This window comes from Protopterus annectens, chromosome 5.part1 (assembly GCF_019279795.1).
Source record: "Protopterus annectens isolate FY-2018-M chromosome 5.part1, PAN1.0, whole genome shotgun sequence".
NCBI classification, from domain to species: domain Eukaryota; kingdom Metazoa; phylum Chordata; order Ceratodontiformes; family Protopteridae; genus Protopterus; species Protopterus annectens.
This window is the reverse complement of record NC_056736.1, coordinates 88,819,696-88,845,196: the sequence shown is the minus strand read 5'-3', so window position 1 is coordinate 88,845,196 and position 25,501 is coordinate 88,819,696. Positions and strand designations below refer to the sequence as shown.

The following is a 25,501-nucleotide window of genomic DNA, read 5'->3' as shown; positions in this document are numbered from 1 at the left end:
TTTACATGCATTGTTTGTGATCACCTTAAGTGATCACAGTTAACAGTTATATTTATTATTTTTCTTGTTTAGATGGCTGCAACCTGATTCATATGCTGATCCACAGAGGACGTCATTGCTGCTGAACAAAGATGACATCAGATGTGGTTGGCCAACTACTGTTACAGTACAGACCAAAGATCAGTATGGTGATGTAGTGCATGTTCCAAATATGAAGGTTAGAAACATGTCCTATTTACTTGATGTTCAAGTATGATTATGATCATATCACAAGATAGTCATTGGTGTTGAAATTTCTCGCATTCTGTGTATCGCCATTTTAAGTGAATAATTATTAAAGATGTTTAACTGTTTTGTTCAACCAGTTATCAGTGTGTGGTATACATAATGGGATAAGTGAGTATAAGAAATGTAGTTTACAGGATTTCACATCTGTCACATATTTGTTAGTTGTTTTGTTACAGGACATTACTTCATGAAATCTCACCACTAGATATCATTTTTCAGGAATATTTTTTGAAGGGCATTGTGTGCGATAAACTTCCTCCCACTACTTTTATCTCATCTTTAAGTTGACACAGTATTTATTGTAGAGGGGGATAGAAATACAGCCTGTTTATTTCTCCCATCATCGTAACAAGAGCAAAATGTGTGAGAACAAATGCAGGAGAGCATGAGAAGACTACTCACCAAAGCAGTTTGTACTGCCTTTCTGTTCCATTGTTGAGAAGAATGCAGATTGTTTTCTCAAGAGATTGCTCAGCAATTTCACACATCACTTATCCACTATACTTAAGGACAAAGGGCAGAAACATTTGTAATACTGTTAAATGATCAAGTCTTCCAGATTTAGCATCAGGCCCCATTCTTGACAAATTATTTAGCTGGATTTATACTCTTCATCAAACAGCATTCACTGTCTTTCTTCTGGAAGTTCATACATTTGGGAAGGGACTTGCACTGATGGCAACCCACTTCATGACATTGTTCACACCAGATATAAGAAGACTTTGTACCCTGTACCTATCTATTCCTTCTTTGCCATTACTGTAGTTCAGTTCTCAGTCCTTACTGTCATTCGTAAAATGTTTCAGTGTTTGTATGTTATTTTCTTGTCCTGTAAAGAATTCAAGGGGAAAATAAGCTTGAATGAGGCTTTCTACAAGACTGTTATGATGGTTCTTTTTGACACCTGGTTTGTCAGCCAGAGTTTTGCTTGAGACTCTTCATAGAAGATTGGTTGAAACTTATGCCTTTAACATGTAGGTCCACACTATATATATATATATATATATATATATATATATATATATATATATATATATATATATATATATATATATATATATATATATATATACATTCGGTTATCCAATTTTTTTTCTCCATCACCAAGGTGAGGGTTGACTGGGAATGGTCATAGTTTAGACAGCCATTAGGGGCAGTTTGATCATTTTATGCTTTTTGTGCTCCAGTTCTTAGAGACATTTGGCAGATTGTAAGGGAGTAGACCTACAGGGAGAAGATCTCCAAAGTAGTTCTGCCCCTTCTGGGCTGTCAGGGAAATCACACCACCCTTGTGCCCCTGAGTGTATGCAGTCTCCCCATCCTAGGGTAGAAAAGCAGGTCTTGCCCCTTCACTCCTTCCCTTCCCTGCCTGGCTTCTCCAGTGCCATTGCCTCTAGTCAAACCTTGGTCGCTTGGGATCACAGTCAGGGTTCCATCCTTCTGTGCCACAGAGACATGTTTTACATGGGTCCATAATGCCTGCTGCTTCCATTACCTCACAGGGGGTGTAGTTCATCCCTGACTAGTGAATGTGACTGATTCCATTCCATTCTTCCATTTCTCCTTGGATATTGAAGTCTGGAAAAAAGCTGCACCCTTGGCTTCTGCTCTGTATTCGGCATTCCAGGGTGTTTGCACTACCTTTACACTGCCTGATCTGCTTGGTCCTCATGTTCACTGTCTTTATTGAGAGGAGTTTCCCTTCATTCATCTGATTTTGGATCTGGAGTACTTGTGATTGTGGTTTTTGTCTTCTAATGCCTCACATACCAATTTAGATGGTCAACCTGTTAGTGTAAGCGCAGGGTGAGCTTGCACTGGGTACTGCGGCTAATGTGAGAGAGATATTGGACACTTTGTAGACATCATGGGGTCTGCATGTGTATGAACCTAGGCATGGTTCAGCTTCCAGACCTGGTGAGTTCAGGACTCTTTCTCCCAATAGGATGGGGAGGGAGGGGGACATTGTGTTGTGGAAACATTGACTTCTTAGAGATGGGTAAACATTTAGAGTCCTGAGTTCTGTCATCTCCTTTTTGGATTAGATTTGTTTTAGGGAGTTCTTGCTTGTGCCTAGGCCTGCATGTAATCTGGAATGTACCCTTGCCAGGTTTTCCACTGGTCTGTGCCTTGCAGCCAGCCATTTACTGAAGTCAGTATAGAAACATGGTGACACTGCCTTTCATAAAATAATCTCCTCAAAAAAACAAAACTTTTAACGCTTAACTTTGCATTATTATGCCCTTCTTATTGTGTTTTCATTTTTAATTGCCAGAAATAGCATATCTTCTTCATTTTTTAAATGGTCTGTTGATGATTCTCTAAAGGCCACATACTTGTTAGTTATGCAAAAAACGCGAGGATATTTTGAGTTTTGGTAGAGCTTTACCTTGGACTACCAACAGAGATTACTGGCAGTTAAAGTGGTTGGTCTTACTTTAGACATTACATAGCTTTCTTATGGCTCCCCCTTCTGCTTGCATACCAAAGTTAAATGGGTCTTTAAACATATGAAAAAAGACTGATGATCTTCATGTTTCACTGTTGCAGTCATCACAGTTGGGTTATCTGCCTGCAGGTGGTAGCCCTCAGTTGACCCGAATACCAGAGTCTTAGGATTTCTGTGTCGGATGCTGTCGCTTCTTCCATGATGTCAGGTTGTCTGTGGTATAAAACATGCAGCTGACGCCATTACATCAGGTTTTCTTGCCGTGCGAGAGCCCAAAGCAGAAGCAGTTTGCAAGTGCCAGTCGGCCGCTACCTGAAATTTTCGATTTTCAACTTTCAAACCTGAACTCTTCTAAAGATATGTATTCCCTTGGGGATCCTTTTTTCTTGCTCTAACCGATGTCAGAAAAAGTTAATTGTCTTGCCTATGGAAAGCAAATACCTCACAGAGATTTTCATTCTTACTTCGTCACCTGTTTAGGCCCAGACCATGATATTCCTCGGTTTTGTGCCTTGTTTAACGCCCGGACTATTGGTCATTGGGCTATCATTGTCGCTAAATTCTTTTGCTCTCTTTCTCCGTATTCCGAAATGGCTTCGATAAGCCATCCGACTACCGATCTTCTGAAAAAACGTAAGGATAAAGACAGAGACAGACCGCATAGGTCCAAAACTGACAACGACGCTTCCGTTAAGCTAGTCACCAGTCCACAGGTACTCAGTGAGGCACTTTCGCAGCCCCTGATACTTGCTTCTACAGATATGCATGCCTCTACTGATAACCATTTGGAGTCCAGTATGCCGCGAGATGCTTCTTCAACTATGGAACCTGCGGATGTATCTTCCTTGGATAGGTCCGGAGCCGCTGTGCAGGCACCGATTCAGACCTTCCGATGTTCGTATTAAACTGACTACTTTGTTTCTGACTAAAACTACAGAGTTTCTCAGGTCCAGAGTTCGCACTATGCCTAGGAAACCGACGACCAAAGCGCATTCTCGAGTTCCCATGCCACAGAAACAAATGCTTAAAATGGCTGAAGACCTTATTACTTTAATTAGGGGAAGCCAACCTTCTGATTCTACAGACCATGACTCCGATGACTCTGATCCCTCTAATTATCAGGGCATACCCTTATCTACCTATGAAGATTCAGATGCAGAGGATTCCATTCCCCTCTACCTCCCCTCCAGAGGACTTTTCTTTCGGGAAACCTTGCATACCTTAAAAGAGCATTTCCGCTGGGAATGCCAGGACTACCCACAGCCAAAAAGAGACTCAGAGAATTTTTAGTCTTCCTTCAGCATAGGCCTCTAACTATACCCCCTGTCCTGGATATTGTAGATGATGTCTTCATGGAATCCAGTTTTACCCCTAATACATTACCACCAGTTCCTAGAAAGCCTGACAGGTACTACAGAGTACCTAACTCTCATAAATTTCTCTTTAAAAATCCCACTGCGGATCCAGAGACCATTTCCCAGGGACCTAAAGGCATTAAGGCTACTACAGCCAAAAACTCTACCCCTTCGGACAGGGATTCTAGGGCTTTAGACAGATGGGGTAAGAAGGTATATACCTCTGCAACTCTTGCCATCAGGGCTTTAAATTGCCAGTTTCACATGTTGAAGTACCAGCAGCATATTATGGAACTAATTAAACAAAAAATGTTGATTCCTGATTGTACAGAAAATAAAGATTTACAAGAGTTAATGCATTCTGCAAACCAAGTTAGTAAACATACATTGCAGTGTGGTTTTGATGCCTTATAGGCATCTTGCAGGGCTACTGTCACTGGGTCTGCACTGAGAAGACATGCTTGGCTGAAGGAACAAATACTAGATGCTCCTTTAAACCAAGAATGTTTGTTTGCAACAAAAGCAGACGTTGTTCTTAAAAAGATGGAGGAAAAAGCTAAATTTATGCAAACTGTTAAAGATTTCTTACAGGTACAGCCACCTAGATTCAGTAGGCATTGGTCACCTAAAAAGTGGTCCTTTCCAGTCCCTCCCAGACCTTCTCAGTTCAAACCCAGGGGCAATAGACCACAAAGAGTACAGTCTCAGGGTATGCAGAGATCTAAGCAATGGAGTGCTCCCACCTCAAAAACAGGGAGTGGTAAGCCACCCCCTTATGGAAAAAGTTCACGACTTGTCTATCATCCTTCCCAGCCATGCCCAAGTACTTGCACCCCTAGGTGGAAAACTCGCCTTGCATGCAAAAATATAGACGTACATTACCCAGGACCAATGGGTCCTAAACATTGTATCCCAGGGATACAGATTCTACTTCCACTCACTGCCAACCCCAGGCGGGTTGCCAGACCCTTCCTACAAACCAGTGGGCAGAGGCTCAAAAGCAAGTACTTTCTCCTCTCAGTATCAGAGCTATTCAACCTGTTCCAATAGAGCAAAGGGGACAGGGTTTCTACTCCAGACTGTTCCTGGTACCCAGAAAAGAGAACTCTTGGCGCCATATCCTGGATATGTCCACCATTCTCAACACCTTCCTGGTGGTACCAAAATTCAAAATGCTTACACTCCAGCAGCTGCTTCCTTTGCTAGCCAAGGACTCCTGGCTGATCACCTTAAACTTAAAAGAAGCTTATCTGCACATCCCCGTAAGGGAATCTTGCAAGCAATGTCTATGTTTCAGGGCAGGCTCTATGCACTATCAGTTCTCTGCACTTCCCTTTGGCTTATCTGCTGCGCCCAGGGTATTCACAAAGTGCCTGACTCCAGCCATTGCATACTGCAGACAGAGAAATATTCAAATTTACCCATACTTGAACGATTGCCTGATTCAGGTAGACAATCAGGAATTGCTACTTCATCACCTGACGTTTGTAAAGAGACTCCTAACTTCTCTGGCTTTACACCACCAATGAAAAGAAATCACATCTGGTATCCAGCCAAAAAATTGTATTCTTGGGAGCAAGCTTGAACACAACTTCCTAGATGGCATTCCTCACTCCAGAAAAGCAGGTTTATTTCACAAATTACTTCAAACTACTGGCCACCAAAAGCAAGCTGTCTGCAAGAAAAATACTGCAAGCCCTAGAGTTCATGGCCTCATGCATTCTACTAATTCCATATGCAAGACTGCATATGAGGAAACTTCAATGGTACTTAAAAAAAGTCTCCGGTGTCAACATTCTCAGGACCTGGAAACACTGATTCCTATCATTCCTTGTCTAAGGACGGAGATCCTTTGGTGGGCAAAGGCTTGCAACCACAACAAGGGACTCCCTTTCACTCAACCCCTCACTGCCCAAACCCTGACAACAGATGCATCAGACTATGCATGTGGGGCTCACATGGCAGGCAAATGCATTCAAGGCAAATGGAGCCCAGGACAAATTCACCTGCATATCAATCAAAAAAAAATAGCTGTACGGAATGCACTGACAGCCTTCAAATACCTTATCCTTCCAGGACAACTCTTGATAAAGACAGAAAACACCACAGAAGGGGGAACGTATTCCTACCCACTCTGCAGGTTAGCCATGGCCCTGTGGAACACAGCCTTGAGTAATCAAGTGCACCTGCAAGCTCAATTCCTGCCAGGCAAACAAAATTCACTGGCAGAAAACTTAAGCAGAAATCTACTGGACACACATGACTGGAAACTGGAACCCAACTCATTCAAACGTCTAATCCACAGGTGGGGACACCAGAGGTGGACCTCTTTGCTTCCCACCAAAACCATCAATCGAGCACATTTTGTACCAGGAATCTCCACAGCGAAGCATAGAAAGCGGATGCCCTATCCTTTACATGGGAAAACATCTCAGTCTATGCCTTTCCCCCTCTGCCCCTCCTCTCAAAAGTACTAATCAAGATCAAACAGGACAGGCCAAGGACGATCCTTATTGCACCAGACTGGCCATGCCAGCACTGGTACACACTCCTACACAGTCTGACAGCAGTGCCACCCTGGCACCTACATCAGACCCCCTCTCTGCTGTCCCAGCATTAGGGACAGATTTTGCATCATCAGCTGCAAACCCTGAACCTTGCAGCCTGGCTTATTCCCTAAATACACCACCAGCAACTCTCAGCAAACAGATGCTGGATGTCATCCTTGAGACCAGGAGGCCTCGTACTAGGATATCCTATTCGGAAAAATGGAAAAGATACTGTTCTTGGAGCCACTCTCAAGGAAAGGACACAGCTGTGCCCACCTTACCTCAAATCCTAGATTACCTAGCAGAGCTACTTTACAAAGGCCCATCCTTCTCATCAATTAAGATTCATGCCTCTGCCATCTCAGCTCATTACAATACTGATCCACCCCTTTTCTCTCACCCTCTGATCAAACAGTTCCTGAGAGGAGCTAACAATTTAAGACCCCTGAGCAGAGCTCCCACTCCTGTTTGGGACCTTAACTTTGAAATAGATAAGCTCACACTTCCCCCTTTTGAGCCTGCTGTTACAGCATAGTTAAAATTCCTTTCTTGGAAAACAGCCTTACTTCTAGCCATCACTTCAGCAAGAAGAGTGTCTGAGTTACAAGCTCTTATGGCTGTGGAACCCTTCATTATTTTCCATGTGGACAGGGTTTCCCTCAGGTCTAACCCATCATTTATGCCCAAGGTGGTATCCATTGTGGCTTTAAACCAATCCATCCATTTACCAACCTTTTTCTCTAATCCTCAGAATAAAGGGGAAAGGATCCTGCACTCCTTGGACATGCACAGACAGCTCAGGTTCTACCTTGACAGGACTAAGCCTTTCAGAAAAACTGACCAGCTGTTAGTCAGCTTTGCTACAGGGGCAGAGACCAAGGCCATTTCAAAGCAAACCATTTCCAAATGCATAGCACACTGCATCCATTTCTGCTACAAACACCATGGAAAACCTATCCCACAGGGGATCAAAACTCATTCCAGTAGGGTTACCGCAACCTCTACAGTATTTCTCAGGGGAGTCCCTACCAGGGACATCCTGGAAGCTGCAACCTGGAGTTCTGTACACACCTTCACCAAGCACTACCACTTACCTGTCTTTTCTAAATCCAGAGCTGGATTTGCCACAGCAGTCTTGCAAGGCCTTCTAGCCAGCCCTATTACTTCTTGACTGCCTCCACCCTTTCTCAGCTTTGGGAATCAACCCAACTGTAATGACTGCAGTAGTAAAACGCAAAGAACATAGTACAGTTGTGTACACTTAACATAAATGTAGATGTTCGAGTGTATTTGCTGTTGCAGTCCTGGATGTTCTTCGTGTTTCACTGTTGCAGTCATTACATTTGGGTAATCTGCTGGCAGGTTGCCCTCATTCGGCCTGAATAACAAAGTCTTGGGTCTTGTGTCAGTTGCTGACTCCTCTTCCATGACGTCAGGTCGTCAGGGGTATAAAACATGCAGCTGACGCCATTTTATTCAGTCTTTCTTGCCATGCGGTGCCCAAAGCAGAAGCAGTTCACAAGTGCCGGTCGGCCGACTCCTGAAATTTTCGTTTTCGAGTTTCAGAACCAAAGTCTTCAAACTAAAGCTAAGTACCCCGTTGGGGAAACTTTTTCTTGCTCCTTGCCAATGTCAGTAAAAGTTAATAATTGTATTACTTGTGGGAAGCAAATACCTCATAAGGATTTCCATTTATACTGTATTCCTTGCCTAGGCCCTGATCACAACGTGCCTTGCTGTCAGTTTTGTACTAAATTTAACCAACGCAGTATTAAGCGTCGGTATATTTTTGCTTCTAAATATTTTGGTTCAAGATTTAACTATCCTGAAATGTTGTCTGTTAGCAATCCGACTACCGGAGTTCACAAAAAATGCAAGGAAAAAGACAGAGACAGACCGTCGAGGTCCAAAACCGACGACGAAGCTTCTCCTAAGCCATTTGCCGGTTCGCATCTACTCAGTGAGGTGCTTTCTCAGCTCCTGATGCCCACTACTTTTGAGTTGCAGGCCTCTTCTGAGACCCGTTCGAAGTCTGGTAAGCCACGAGATTCTGCAAGTATTGAATCTGTGGATGTCTCTCCCTTGGATGCGTCCAGAGCCACTGAACAGGCACCGGCTTCTGAAGGTGTTTTCAGGCCTCAACATTTGTATATTAAACTGACACCATCATCAAAAACAAGGCCAAAACCAACTTCTATGTCTAAAAAAACTGACGCATGAGCCACGTGCTCAGGCTCCTATGCCTAAAAAACAAATGATCAAAATGGCTGAAGATTTAATTACCTTGATCAGGGGTTCCCAACCCCCCGCTGCTAAGAGGCCTAGGCAAGGCACTGATTATGAATCTTCAGATCAGGTTTCCTTTTCTTCTGATTCCTCCTCTGATCGGGAATTTTCTATTCCACCTTGAAGACTCTGATGCAGATGAATCCATCCCTTCTGCTTCTCCTCCTGAGGATAACTCTTTTGGAGAGACTTTGCATACTTTAAGGGAACATTTTCACTGGGAGAGTCAGGACTTCTCATAATCTAAAAAGAGGCTTGGGGATTTTCTTCTTCTTCCTCAGCATAGGCCTTTGGCAATACCTCCTGTATTAGACATTGTTGATGTGTTTTTCGGAATCAAGCATGACTCCTGATTCCCTGCCTCCGGCTCCTAGTAAGCCAGACAGATATTACAGGGTTCCTGACTCCCACAAATTTCTTTTCAGAAATCCTGCTGCTGACCCTGAAACTATTTCTCAGGGTCCCAAGGGTGTTAAGGCTTCTGCAGCCAAAAATTCTACCCCTTCTGATAGAGATTCCAGGGAGCTGGATAGATGGAGAAAGAAGGTTTATATGTCTGTAACCTTGGCAATCAGGGCTTTAAACTGCTAGTTTCATATGCTTAAATATCAACAGCATGTTATGGGCTTACTGAAACAGAAAATGATGTTGATTTCTGATTGTGTGGAAAATAGAGAGTTACAGGATTTATTGCATTCAGCAGAACAGGTTGGAAAGCATACTTTGCAATGTGGTTTTGATTCCTTGGAGGCCTCTTGCAGGACCGCAGTAACTGGATCTGTGATAAGAAGGCATGCCTGGCTCAAGGAGCAAAATCTGCCTGATCATGTTAAATCTAAATTGTTGGATGCCCCTTTACAGCAGGACAGTCTGTTTGGTAATAAGGCAGAAGAGTTTTTAAAGAAAATGGAAGACAAAGCTAAAATATATGCAAACTGTAAAAGATTTCTTGCAAGTGCAGCCACCCAGGTTCAGTAGACACTGGCCTACTAAGAATTGGTCCTTTCCTGTGTCTAACAGAGCCACTCAGGGAAAACCCAGACGCTCCAAAGGCTCCAGATATCAATCACAAGGATTGTACAGGTCAAAGCAATGAAGTGCCTCTATACCTCCAAATCAGGAGGTAACAAAGCACAACCCTACAGTAAACAGTCTCAACGACTTTCCTCTGCCATCTCCAAGCACTTATCTTTTGGCTGCCCCCTTGGGGGGGGAAACTAGCACTTCATGCTCAAAATTGGCATTTAATTACCCAGGACAAGTGGGTATTAAACATAGTATCCCAGGGGTACCGATTTCATTTCCAAATGTTGCCAATTCCAAGCAGATGGCCAGATCTGTCACCAAATCAGTGGGCAGAGGCCCAGAAACAAGTCATGTCCCTCATGGATATGGGGGGTATTCAACCAGTGCCAGAAAAGGAAAAAGGACAAGGATTTTATTCAAGACTTTTCCTGGTACCCAGAAAAGACAAATCATGGTGTCCAATTCTGGACTTATCAATTCTAAATACATTCCTGGACATTCCAAAATTCAAAATGCTGACTTTACAACAGCTACTGCCTATGCTAGGCAAGAATGCCTGATTGGTAACTCAACATAAGAGGCATACCTGCATATCCCAATAAGGGAATCTTGTAGAAGATAACTCCACTTCAAAGCATGCTTTTTGCATTACCAATTCTCTGCACTGCCCTTTGGCTTATCTACTGCGCCCACGGTCTTTACAAAGTGCCTGCCACCAGTAATTGCATTTTGCAGACAAAGAAACATTCACATTTATCCTTACCTGGACGATTCTCTCATTCAGGCAGAGGACAAGGACACTCTTCTTCAACATCTGGCATTTGTAAAAAGGCTTCTAGCATACCTAGGGTACACCATAAACAAAAAGAAATCACAATTAGTACCCTCTCAAATAATTACATTCCTGGGTGCAAGCTTGAATACAACTGCCCAGATGGCTTACCTCATGCCAGACAAACAAATTCAATTGACAACATACTTCAAACAATTGGCAACAAAAACCCAGCTATCTGCAAGACAAATTCTGCAGGCTTTGGGGTTCATGGTATCCTGCATTCTACTAATTCCATATGCGAGACTGCATATGAGGAAACTTCAATGGTATAGAAAAAGCTTATGGAGTCAATATTGTAACAGCCTGGAAACAATGATTCCTCTTGTTCCCTGCCTGCAACAGGAGTTTCTTTGGTGGGCAGAGGCATGTCACCAAAACAAGGGGCTGTCATTCACTCTACCCCCTGCCACCCAAGCCCTAACTAAAGACGCATCAGACTATGCTTGGGGGGGCCCATCTGGCAGGGAGATGCATTCAGGGCAAATGGAGCCCAAACCAAATGCATCTACATATCAACCAGAAAGAAATGCTAGCAGTTCAGAATGCTCTGACAGCCTTCAAAGACTTCCTTCATCCAGGACAACTACTGATAAAGATGGACAACACTATAGTTATGTGGTACATAAACAAGCAGGGGGGTACCCACTCCTACCCCCTTTGCAGACTAGCCATGGCCTTGTGGAACACAGCCTTGACTTACCAAATACATCTTCAAGCTCAATTCCTGCCAGGAAAGCAAACTACTCTGGCAGACGATCTAAGCAGAAATCTTATGGACCCACACAAATGGAAACTGAATCCACAAATCTTCAGCATGTTAACACAAAAATGGGGGAGCCCAGGCATAGATCTGTTTGCCTCTCCCCAAATTTATCAGTTGGACAAATTCTGCACAAGAACTCATCACAAAAAAGCATGGAAAGTGGATGCTCTATTTTTCAGCTGGAAAAACCTATCAGTCTATGCCTTTCCCCCTCTGCCTCTACTCTCCAAGGTCTTACTAAAAGTCAGACAGGAAAAACCAAAAATGATTCTAATTGCTCCGGACTGGCCTTGCCAACACTGGTACCCGCTTCTAAGGAATATGTCACACCTTCCTCCGTGGTACTTGCCTCAAACACCTCAGCTATTGTCTCAGCAGAACTATCAAATTCTGCACACACAGCTACAAACTCTGAATCTTGCAGCATGGCTAATCAACTAATTTCACCAACCACATCTCTCAATAAAGCTGTGATGGATGTCATTTTGGTGGCCAGAAGGCCTAGTACTAGAAAATCTTATGCTGATAAATGGAAGAGATTCTGTGCTTGGAACCAAGCACAAGGAGTAGACACAGCAAAGCCCAATATTTCTCAGATTTTGCAATACTTAACTGAGATGCTTCACAAGGGCCTATCTTTTTCTTCTATAAAAATACATGCCTCTGCCATCTCGGCTCATTAAAACACAGAGCCTCCCCTCATTTCTCATCCCCTGCTAAAACAGTACCTCAGAGGGACAAAAATTTAAGGCCTCCCAGAAGAGTGCCAACTCCTGCATGGGACCTCAATTTTGTGCTGGAAAAACTCACCCTACCTCCTTTTGAACCAGCAGCTACTGCGGATATAAAATTTCTTTCTTGGAAGACTGCCTTTCTTTTGGCAGTCACTTCAGCTAGAAGGGTTTCAGAACTGTAGGCTGTCATGGCAGTGGGGCCTTTTATTATATTTTACCCGGACAGGGTGGCCCTCAGGACCAATCCTTCTTTTATGCCAAAGGTGGTATCCAGTGTGGCTCTTAACCAGACCATTCACCTGCCTTTTTTCCCAAATCCGCAGAACAAGGAGGAGCGGATTCTGCATTCATTGGATGTACGCAGACAACTAAGATTATACTTAAACAAGACAAAATCTCTAAGGAAGTCTGAGCAACTACTGGTGGCATTTGCTGCAGGATCAGGGGGGAAGGCTATGTCAAAGCAGACTATCTCTAAATGGATAAACCATTGCATTCGTTTCTGCTACTTGCACCATGGTAAACCTATGCCCAAAGGGATCAGATCCCATTCCACCAGGGCTGCCTTTACTTCAGCAGCTTTTCTCAGAGGGGTCCCTACCAGAGACATTTTAGAAGCTGCTACTTGGAGCTCAGTTCATACGTTCACAAAGCATTACCATTTACCTCTCTTTTCTAAGTCCAGGGCAGGCTTTGCCACTGCAGGGTTTTATAGCTGCTCCTAATGCTGTTTAGTTCCATCCTCCCATCCATAGCTTTGGGATTCTACCCAAATGTAATGACTGCAACAGTGAAACATGAAGAACATAGTACAGTTATGTACACTTACCATAAATGTAGATGTTCGAGTGTATTCACTTTTGCAGTCCGGATTACCCACCCGCCATCCCTCTTTCTATACCTTTTCTTTCCTTCACTATGCTCAAAAGCCTTGTGTTGTATCTGCTTTTAGTTGAAGGTAAATGTTATGTGTTCGAAAGTGCATTTATATATTTATGTTTTTATATATATATATATATATATATATATATATATATATATATATATATATATATATATATATATATATATATATTTATATATATATATATATATATATATATTTTTGCTCCCCATTTGGGGGGGCACCTGACATCTGGGGCAAGAAAAACTGATTAAAATGGCGTTGGCTGCATGTTTTATACCCCTGATGACCTGGCGTCATGGAAGAGGAGACAGCAACAGACGCAAGACCTCAGACTTTGTTATTCAGGCTGACTGAGGGCAACCTGCCTGCAGATTACCCAAATGTAATGACTGCAACAGTGAATACACTCTAACATCTACATTTATGGTAAGTGTACACAACTCTACTTTACCCTCCCTCCAGCCCCCTGACTTCTCTATGCTTTCCTCCTTTACTCTTTTTGGCCATATCTTATGGCTATGGTAATTACTTTTTACTGGAGGTGTTCCACACCATGTAATTGCTTCCTATTTGGGTGGCTTCTGACATCTGGGGCAAGACAAAATGATGTAATGGCATCGGCTGCATGTTTTATACCCCTGACGACCTGACATCATGAAAGAAGCGACAGCATCTGACACAGAAATCCCAAGACTCTGGTATTCAGGCCAACTGAGGGATACCTGCAGACAGATAACCTAGCTGTGATGTGTATACACTCGAACATCTACATTTATGGTAAGTGTACACAACTGTACTTTGTTTAGGTGGTCTACACACATCTACATTGAGTATTTCACAATGACTTGATAACTTAGATCTTTGGATGAAACTCAGAAATTGTGCGAATTTCGTATAGTGGGACCAACTACTTGAGGCAAGCTTTGTAACATGTAAAGTAAGCGGGGTAAGACAAACTACTTAATTGCCTTTACTGTCTGTTGATAGTCTTTGGCAGTGCTCCTTCAGAATCCCAAATATTATTGGGACTTTTATCATAGCTTATGTTGAAATAGAAGTTTAGTCAGCTTGAGAAGAACAAAGCATGGTTAGACCCGGTTGCTGCTGTTACTTATGAATACAAGTATTGGTAGGACAGCCAAAGGAGATTGAGTATGTTGGAATCAGTGGTGGATAAGAACCAGAAATGGTATTTTAACTACCAAAGGGGTTGTCTCCAAGTTTTATAGGATTCTGATTAGCCCTAGATCCCAGTTAAATATCGGTTGCAAAGTTATATGGGGTAAAGACCTAGGTATTACAGTCCTGGAAGAGAGAATGTGGCTCCATCGTTCAGACTGCTAAATATTCAGTAATCTCTCATAAGTTCAGATTCTTTGGCTGGCAGTCTCTCTGTAAATGTTTTATACACTTATGAGTTAAATTTAATGTTTCCAGTAGTCTCCCCATTTTGTTTAAAGGTGTAACATGGAGCAGATTACAGTCTGGAAGCATATGTTCTGGGAATGTCCTGAGTTAGCTAGCCTAAAGTCAGAGATTCAAGGGATTTGTGATTAACTGTGGCCTGGTTAAATTAGTCTTTCTCTGTTTTTCTAATTGAGGTTGACTCTTCTCTTTGGTTGCCTAAATAAACCTCTCCCTTTTGTATGCTACATTGATTTTGGGGAAGAGAATTTTAATGAAATCTTGGAAAGCAAAGGAGCCACCCATTATAGCAGATCTATTTACCCTGTTGAAGGAGCTCTGGGAACTTGAAACCCAGACCGATATTCCCTCTTGCTCTTTTTTTTTTTTTTTTACTTCAGTGGAATTATTCTTTTTTTCCATAATTAAAGTCAGTGACTGGAACAATGGGGAACTTTTATATGCTAGGCAGATGCTGTGAATCTCATTTATGAGCATTAATATTACATTTTAGTAGTTTAAAAAATTGTTAGTGATTTTGTTTTGATAAGATGGCTAATCTCATTCATAATGTTTTCTTTTTGTCAGAGTTTGAATTTGTACAGTAAAGTTGTGTTGTGGAAAAATTGACTAAGTAGCATGCATGGTTCGAATGTGTAGAGATAGGTCCAAAGGCATAGGAGAGAAAGAAATTAAGGTGTTGAATATAAACTTAACCATTGGTGCAGCGGTTAACATTGTTGCCTCACAGCAAGAGGTTCTCCGGTTCGATTCTCAGCTGGGGTGCCTTCTGTGTGGAGTTTGTATGTTCTCCCTGTGTTCGCGTGGGTTTCCTCCGGGTACTCCGGTTTCCTCCCACATTCCAAAGACATGCATCTGGAGCGTTTCTCCCCGGGCCTCTGCTGAAAACAGGCTCTGTAGAACCTAGTCGGACATTCCCGGTCAACAAATGTTAAATAAATAAATAAATGTAGATAGTTGTAAATAGCATATAGTATATAGGTTTTTGAAAACAGTGTGGGACAGATGAATAAAATTAATGATTTAAGAAGAGATGAGAATAAAGTATTCTGAAATTAGGAACAGCATACCATTAATTGAATTAAACATGATGTTCTTCGTGTTTCACTGTTGCAGTCATTACATTTGGGTAATCTGCTGGCAGGTTGCGCTCAGTCGGCCTGAATTCCAAAGTCTTGGGTCCTGCCTCGGTTGCTGTCTCTTCTTCCATGACGTCAGGTCGTCAGGGGTATAAAACATGCAGCTGACATCATTTTCTTTAGTCTTTCTTTCTGCATGGTGCCTGAAGTAGAAGTATTTCGCAAGTGCTGGCCGGCTGACTACTGAAATATTCGAGTTTGAGTTTCAGAACCAAAGTCTTCACTAAAGCTAAGTACCCCATTGGGGAAACTTTTTTCTTGCTTTTTACCGATGTCAGAAAAAGTTAATAATTGTATTACTTGTGGAATGCAAATACCGCATAAGGATTTCCATTTATACTGTATTCCTTGCCTAGGCCCTGATCACGACGTGCCTGGCTGTCGGTTTTGTGCTAGATTTAACCTACACACTATTAAGCATTGGTATATTTTTGCATCAAAGTATTTTGGAAACCAATTTAACTACCCAGAAATGTCGTTGGATAGTAATCCGACTACCGGAGTACATAGAAAACGCAAAGAAAAGGACAGAGAAAGGTGATCCAAAACCGACGATGAAGCTTCTCCTAAGCCAGTCGCAAGTTCGCCGGTACTCAGTGAGGCACTTTCACAGCTCTTGATACCTGCTATTTTTGAGTCACAGGCCTCTACCAACACCCATGTGGAGTCCGGCATGCTGCAAGATACTCAAGGTATTGGACCGACGGATGTTTCTCCCTCGGATGGGTCCGGAGCCGCTGAGCAGTCACCGGCTTCTGAAGGTGTATTCAGACCTCAACATTTGTATATCAAACCGATGAAAGCTGCAAAACCAAAGACTAAAGCAACTTCTAAAACTAAAAAACTGACGCATGAGCCATGTGCACAGGCCTCTATGCCTAAAAAGACAGATGATCAAAATGGCTGAAGACCTTATTACCTTGATCAGGGGTACCCATCTCCCTCCTGATAAGAGGCCTAGGCAAGACACTGATTATGAATCTTCAGATCAGGTTTCTATTTCTTCTGATTCCTCTTCTGATCAGGAATTATCTATGCCTCCCTATGAGGATTCTGATGCTGAGGAATCTGTTCCATCTGCATCTCCTCCTGATGATTATTCATTTGGAGAAACCTTGCATACTTTGAGGGAGCATTTTCACTGGGAGAGTCAAGACTTCTTAGAATCAAAAAAGAGGCTCAGGGATTTCCTCCTTCTCCCTCAGCACAGGCCTGTAGCCATTCCCCCTTTTTTAGACATTGTGGATGATGTGTTTTCGGAGTCAAGTTTATCCCCTGACTCCTTACCTCCGGCTCCCAGTAAGCCTGACAGATGTTACAGGGTCCCTGAATCAGATAATTTTTTATTTAGAAACCCTGCTGCTGATCCTGAAACTATTTCACAGGGTCCAAAGGGAGTTAAGGCCTCAACAGCAAAAAATCCTACCCCCTCTGACAGAGATTCAAGGGCACTGGACAGATGGGGGAAAAAAAGGTTTATACATCTGCAACTTTGGCAGTCAGGGCCTTAAACTGTCAATTTCATATGCTTAAGTACCAACAACATGTTATGGGATTGCTGAAACAGAAAATGATGATGATTTCAGAATGTGCAGAAAATAAAGAATTGCAGGAATTATTGCATGCAGCTGAACAAGTTGGAAAGCATACTTTGCACTGTGGTTTTGATTCCTTAGAGGCCTCTTGCAGGGCCACAGTTACTAGTTCAGTGGTTAGGAGGCATGCCTGGTTAAAGGAACAAAATTTGCCTGATCGTGTTAAAGCTAAATTGCTAGATGCACCTTTACAGCATGATTCTCTGTTTGGTATTAAGACAGAAGATGTTTTAAAGAAAATGGAAGACAAAGCAAAGTCTATGCAAACTGTTAAAGACTTCTTACAAGTGCAGCCACCAAGATTCAGTAGACACTGACCTACAAAAAATTGGTCCTTCCTGTGTCAGACAGAGCTCAAGGGGGCAAATCCAGACACCCTAAGGGTTCCAGATACCAGGCGCAAGATTCATACAGGTCAAAGCAATGGGGCGCTTCCACTTCCAAATCTGGAGGAGATAAAGCGCAAACCTACAGAAAGCAATCCCAATGACTTCCCTCTGCCTGCACCAAGCGCTTATCTTTTGGCAGCACCCATAGGGGGAAAATTAGCACTTTTTGCTCAAAATTGGCAGTTAATATCCCAGGACAAGTGGGTACTAAACATCGTATCACAGGGATACAGATTTCATTTTCACACTCTGCCAGTGGCAAATGGTTGGCCAGATCTGCCAAAAAATCATTGGGAAGAGGCACAAAAACAGGTTACCTCCCTTGTGGATATGGGGGCCATTCAGACAGTACCAGAACAGGAAAAAGGACTAGGTTTTTTACTCAGGACTGTTCTTGGTACCCAGAAAGGACAAGGCCTGGCGGCCAATCCTGGATTTATTGATTTTGAACACATACCTGGACATTCCAAAATTCAAAATGCTGGCTTTGCAGCAGCTTCTGCCCATGCTGGGGAAGAATGCTTGGCTGGTGACTTCGGACCTAAAAGAGGCATACCTGCTTGTCCCAATAAGACAATTGTGCAGAAGATACCTCAGATTCAAGGCTGGCTTAATGCATTACCAATTCTCTGCACTGCCCTTTGGCTTATCTACTGCACCCGGGGTCTTTACAAAGTGCCTGGCACCAGTAATTGCATTTTGCAGACAAAAAAGTATACAAATATATCCTTACTTGGATGACTGTCTCATTCATGCAGAGAACAAGGACACTCTTCTTTGACACCTGGCATTTGTGAAAAGGATTCTAACATGCCCAGGGTACACAATAAATGAAAATTAATCACAACTGGTACCCTCTCAAAAAATAACATTCCTGGGTGCAAGCTTGAATACAACTGCCCCAGATGTCTTACCTCACACCAGACAAGCAAAGGCAACTGACTACTTACTTCAAACTAATGGCAACAAAAACCCAGTCTTCTGCAAGACAAATTTTGCAGGCTCTGGGCTTCATGGCATCCTGCATCCTGCTGATTCCATATGCAAGACTGCATATGAGGAAACTTCAATGGTACCTAAAAGTTTATGGAGTCAACATTCTCACAGTCTGGAAACAATGATTCCTCTCGTTCCCTGCCTGCAACAGGAGTTTCTATGGTGGGCAAAGGCATGTCACCAAAACATGGGACAGCCATTCACTCTACCCCCTGCCAGCCAAACCATAACAACAGATGCGTCAGATTATGCCTGGGGGGGGGGGGGCACATGGCAGGAAGATGCATTCAGGGCATATAGTCACCAAAACAAATGCATCTACATATCAACCAGAAAGAGATGCTAGCTGTTCAAAATGCCCTAACATCCTTCAAGGACTTACTTCATCCAGGACAACAACTTATAAAGACGGACAACACCACAGTCATGTGGTATATAAACAAGCAATGGGGCACACACTCCTACTCCCTATGCAGATTAGCCATGGCACTGTGGGACACAGCTTTGACCTGCCAAATACATCTTCAAGCTCATCTCCTGCCAGGAAAACAAAACACTCTGGCAGACGATTTAAGCGGAAAACCTTATGGATCCTCACGAGTGGAAACTAAATCCACAAGTCTTCAGCATGATAACAGAGAAATGGGGGAGCCCAGACATAGATGTATCTGTTTGCCTCTCCTCAAAATTATCAAGTGAAAAAATTCTGCACAAGGGCTTATCAAAGACAAGAGAAACCAAATATGATACTAATTGCCCTGGACTGGCCCTGCCAATACTGGTACCCAATCCTAAGGAACTTGTCTCAATACCTATCTTGGACCTTGCACAATCAGCTACAGACTCTGAACTGGCAGCATTGCTGATCATGTAATCATACAAACAACTCCTGTCAGTAAAGCTGTGATGGATGTCATTTTGGAAGCCAGAAGGCCTAGTACTAGAAAATCTATGCTGACAAATGGAAGAGATTTTGTGCTTGGAATCAAGCACAAGGAACTGATAAAGCAGAACCAAATATTCCTCAGATATTGCAATACTTAACTGAGATGCTTGACAAAGGCCTATCTTTCTCATCATTTAAAATCCATGCCTCTGCCATTTCGGCTCATTACAATACAGAGCCACCAATCTTTTCTCATCCTTTACTAAAGCAGTATCGTAGGGGAGCCAAAAATTTAAGGCCTCCTAGAAGATCACCACTGCCTGCATGGGACCTCAATTACGTGTTGGAAAAGCTCACCCTGCTTCCATTTGAACCAGCTGCTACCGCTGATATAAAGTTCTTATCATGGGAAACAGCTCTGCTACTAGCAATTACTTTAGCAAGAAGAGTTTCAGAGCTACAGGCCCTCATGGCTGTAGAGCCTTTTATTATATTTTACCCAGACAGGGTATCTCTGAGGACAAATCCTACTTTTATGCCTAAGGTGGTTTCCAGTGTGGCTCTTAACCAAACAATTCACCTGCCAACCTTTTATCCAAATCCAAATCCACAGAACAAGGGGGAGAGAATTCTGCATTCCTTGGACGTAGACAGACAGCTAAGATTCTACTTAAGCAGGACTACAGCTGTAAGAAAAACTGAGCAATTACTAATGACATATGCTGCAGGATCAGAAGACAAGGCTATATCAAAGCAGACAATTTCAAAGTGGATAAGCCACTGCATCCATTTCTGCTACTTACACCATGGTAAACCTGTGCCCAAGGGCATTAGGTCTCATTCCACCAGAGCTGCAGCTACTTCAGCAGCCTTTCTAAAGGGAGTACCAACCAAAGACATTCTAGAGTTACACCATGGTAAACCTGTGCCCAAGGGCATTAGGTCTCATTCCACCAGAGCTGCAGCTACTTCAGCAGCCTTTCTAAAGGGAGTACCAACCAAAGACATTCTAGAGGCTGCCACTTGGAGTACTGTTCACACCTTTACAAAGCATTATCATTTGCCTCTCTACTCTAAATCCAGGGCAGGCTTTGCCACTGCAGTTCTGCAGGGCCTTATAGCCGCTCCTAATGCTGTTTAGCTTCAGCCTCCTAACCATAGCTTTGGGATTCTATCCAAATGTAATGACTGCAACAGTGAAACATGAAGAGTATAGTACAGTTGTGTACACTTACCATAAATGTAGATGTTCGAGTGTATTCACTGTTGCAGTCCAGGTTACCCTCCCGCCATCCCCCTGTCATTCTGGAGTTTATCTTTCCTTCACTATCTTCTACAACCTATGTGGTGTATTTGCTTGTAGATGAAGGTAAAATTTATATTGATGCATGTGAAGATATATGTGTGTGTGTGTGTATATATATATATATATATATATATATATTTTTTTTTTTTGCTACCTTTTTGGGGGCACCTGACATCGGGGGGCAAGAAAAACTAAAGAAAATTGTGTTGGCTGCTTGTTTTATACCCCTGACGACCTGACATCATGGAAGAGGAGACAGCAACCGACGCAGGACCCAAGACTTTGGAATTCAGGCCGACTGAGGGCAACCTGCCAGCAGATTATCCAGATGTAATGACTGCAGCAGTGAATACACTCGAACGTCTACATTTATGGTAAGTGTACACAACTGTACTTTTGTTGGAGGTCTGAGGAGTATAGCTGAAGTATAAAGAAGTCTAAATTATCACCGAGTATTGTATAGTATGTATGAAGTTTATTGATAGGTTGGATTGTTGATAACTCAGTTTTGAATCTGTAACTGTCAGACTTTGCCATGATCTGCAGTATTAGTCAGAATAGACATTTAGACATATATCTAAATCTTGGATATGCTCCTGCTCAACTCCAGGCTAATTTCTAGCCATTTCAACATCCCTCTACCTTCTTTCTGTTTGACTATAACTCTTATCTTCCTTTATCACCTTATTTTTCCCCTCTTAGTCTTTCCTCTCTCCTCCTGTCCCCTGCCCTCAATTCTGTTTACGTTATCCACTTCATTTTTATCTTTCTCTTTTCATTTTCCCTTCTTATATCTTCATTCTACTTTCCCCTTCCTTTCTAAACTGTAAACTACTTACATTTTTCTTACTTATGACTATCATAAACTGTCACTTAAACAAAGAAAAGAAAGTAGCAAAAGAAAAAATACACTGGCTGCACTATATATTCCACTGAAACCACTGAGACAAAATACAACAAATGCTGTTGAAGAAATTATAGGCTTTCATTAAATATGCATGATAATGGCTGGAGAGTGGAGGAATGTGAATCTGGAGGCCCAAGATATCGTAGAGTACTGACTGGTTAAGGACAGATGCTTAGAAAAATGTATGCATGTATTTGGGCTCATTGATGTAAAGAAAATGAGGCAGAATGAAGTCGCATACACACTTTTCAATTAAATATGTTTTTGAGCAAGACTAGATACATGTTGCATATGTAAAGAATACTGTAAGTGTGATGCAAACCATCAGAACATATCCGATAATAGCGTCAGATCTTGCAGCTATACATATTAAATTTTGTAAATTAAAAGGTACTTGCGACAGACATTGTCATTTTCCACTATTTTTTTCTGAAAAGGAAGCCATTTGGTGATTGGATAGGTCAAATTTATAGTGAAATGTTATATTTAATTCTAGTAAGTAGGAAGCTTGCAGTGGATTGGGATAGCGGTAAATTGAAGAGTAGAAATTTTGTTGTAGTGAAAGCAAATGGTATATGGAACAGTAATCATAATAGTTTAATTGAAGGCTTTTAAAAAAAATAAGGGATTTGCAGTAGTAAAATAGAATGAGATGAATACAACAAGATGAAGAGCAATTCAAAGAAGCTAGAATGTTTATGCAAGGTGAGTACTTGAAAAATATGAATGAACATAAAACAATGGGTTTGACGATAACCCCAGAGTAACCAATTTGTTGGTTCAATGTCTGAGGAAAGATTATGAATGGCAATGGTAAAGTATTTTAGTATGTAAAGTTTGAGCAACATGCAGGAAATTATAAAATATTGGAGAAGATTACAACTTCCTCAGTTAACAAAAGTAGAAAGATGAACATAAAAAATAAATGAAATTCAGACTAAAGGCACAGTGACATGCCATAATACAGGAAAACCGTGAAAGTGATAGAATTCTGATAGAAGTGTGCAAGTTTTGCTCAGTGTATAGTATGCTCATGGCCACCATTCCATACACTGAAAATAGAATACAAGGATGGCAATGTTAAGTTGTCAATCTCACCTTCATTCTTGCTGGATGCGTTCGGAGCCGATCCTCGGCTCCGACTCGGCACTTGCTTTAGCTCGAGAACTCCTTTTACCAGCTCGAGGCAACCCTATATCCCATGATGCAAGGCGGAACTACCCCAGATCTCGTTTGCCGCTTAGCGAAAGAGGTCTCCTTTGCCAGCTGAGGTAAGTTTTTTCTTGTTAAAGAAGAAAAAGTTTAGTTAGGGGTTTATTTTTTCCCTTTAGTGTTAGATTAGCCTGTACTTAGTTACAGCCCACCCTATTCCCTTCCTTTTAAACTTTTAAAATAGTTTTTCAGTTTAAAGTTTTAGTCAGGCCTAGTTCCCCAAGTTATTCCCTTCCTGTGTGTCTGTGTAGGGATTAAGTTATGTGTTTGTGGGGACTGTTTGTGTCTATCCTTTTTAGGATGTCTAGGGAAGGCAAGGTCTCAGGCTTCAAGAAGTGTGACCAGTGCTGTCAGAAAATGTCCCTGACAGACGGTCACACTTCTTGTGTGTATTGCCTGGGGCCTTTGCACCTGCAGGACTCCTGTGCGTTGTGTCATGCCTTTAGCCAGAGAGTCCTGCAGGAAAGGAGGAACAAATTAATCCTCCGAGGTTTATTAAAACCTGAAGGTTCTCCTCCTAAGCCATGGGCAAGAAAACCTCTTAAGCCACCGAAGGCTCAGGCTACAGTGTCCAAGCCTCCTCCGGTGGCTCCGGCTCCGTCGGAGCCAATATCGGCTCCGGCTGGAGCCGATACTTCTTCTGCTAGAGTAGTGGGTTCGGTGCCGGCCGGCTCCGATACCCTGACTACTGTGGCCTTGTCGGCTCCGGCTGGAGCCGACACTTTATCCAGCATCGGAGCCGAGAGATCCTCGGCTCCATCTGGGGTTCAAGGGACTTCGGCTCCGATGGCTCCGACCCGTAAGAGATCCCGGTCCCCTTCGATACTAAGTATTCACTCGGCCCGGGTCTCCTCTTTTGTCGGAGCGGAGCCATCGGAGCCGATCTTCGAGATCTTCCAGGCTGTCTGACCACGATTTGGAGAGGGTGGTAAGCAGGCTGTTGAAATCTCAGGCACTGGCCCAAATGCTCCATAGCCCGTCTCAACAGACTTCGCTATAGCCCGATTCTTGAGATTCCTCCTCCGACTCCACACCAGAGTTCGGAGCCGGAGCTTCTTGGGACAGCGACTGTTTGATGCCGAGCCGATACATCCTTCGGCTCCGTCATCTTCGGCTCCGATCTCCTCCTTGAGACTTTCCTTGGAGGGATCCGTCGCCGGGTTTCCACTGTCAGCTCCGAGGGGCTAGTGGCATCGGACCCTTGTCCGACCCGCCTCCCTCTCGGGCTTCGCTTTGGTAAGCTCGGCGCCGACATCGCCTTGAGCCTTCTCTCCTTGGAGCCGACCATTCCTGTTTCTTCGAGCGGGTGTGTTCAGGTCTCCCGGGAGAGGAGCCTTTGAGGTGATGAGGAGTGTCCTGGCCTCTGAGCCTGGTCAACGGTCTATCCCTCTAGCTCCTCCCTCATCAGTGCCTGCAGATGCCTCTTGCCAGCCTCTTGCTCTCAGGCCCAGGGATCCATCGCCCCAGGTTTCCCCACTGGGAATTTCCTCCTCTTCCGAGGTTTCTCCTGATCCTGCAGGGGAACCCCTCGGAAGAGGACGGTAAGAGGAAACACACAGACTCCCTGAGTCTACTACATCTGATACCGACTTAGATGAGTCGGAGGGTTCCCCACGGTCCCCCTCTGAGGATGTCTCATTTTCAGACATCCTTGAGCTCCTCAAACAGAGGGGGAATTGGCCCTCCATTGACCCCTCCGAGGATGAGTCGGTATACCTGGAGGCTTTTGGATCCCGACCCTCCACCTCCTGGGTGTCTCCGCCTTTCGACCCACTCATGCAGGTAGTGGCTCGGAAGGAGTGGGCGGCTCCAGATTCTGTGGAACCTGTCCCCAGGAGACCATCCAAGTTCATCACGGCCCCTTCGGACAAACAGTTCCTGTCCAAAGGTGTCTCTGTGGATGCTATGGTGGTGGCGGCCACTAAGAAGGAACTGGCGGATCCTTCAGTACCTGTCCATCCTCCTAATAAGGATTCTAGGACCATGGACAGGTATGGAAAGCGGATGTTTTCTTCAGTGACCTTTGCTATGCGTTCGCTGAATTACCTTTGTCACTTCACCAGGCTTCAACGAGATATTCTCAAGGAACTGGGAGAAGTAGTCCAGGATCCTTCGGCTGCTGGGGCTCAGGAAAAGATTGCCTCTCAGCTTGCTATCCTGAATTCTATATCTAACTCCTCCATGCGGCTCATATCTTATGCGGCCGATGGAGCGAGCAGGGCCGCAGGCACAGGTGTTGCTCTTAGACGCCAAGCCTGGATGCGGCTGTGTAATTTTGCGGACCCCTTTAAGGCGTCCTTCACCAACACCCCCTTTGACGGTTCGGCTTTGTTCGGACCTCAGGTGAAGGATACCTTGACCAGATGTGAACAGGACGGTAAAACTCTTTCTGCCGTTGGAGTCCAGTTTTCCACTCCTTCTAGACCATATCCCAAGGGTCAGAAGGGGAAGATG

At 43.3% G+C, this 25,501-nt stretch overlaps 1 protein-coding gene across 1 annotated transcript in view; it reads left to right on the top strand.

The window, feature by feature from the left end:
• MYCBP2 (MYC binding protein 2) overlaps positions 1-25,501 on the top strand; it is a gene marked incomplete in the record, with an annotated part of 5,088,083 nt that overhangs the window by 3,278,313 nt on the left and 1,784,269 nt on the right. Inside the window, 1 exon segment of the mRNA XM_044072904.1 lies at positions 73-217. Coding sequence (XP_043928839.1) covers positions 73-217 — 145 coding nt within the window.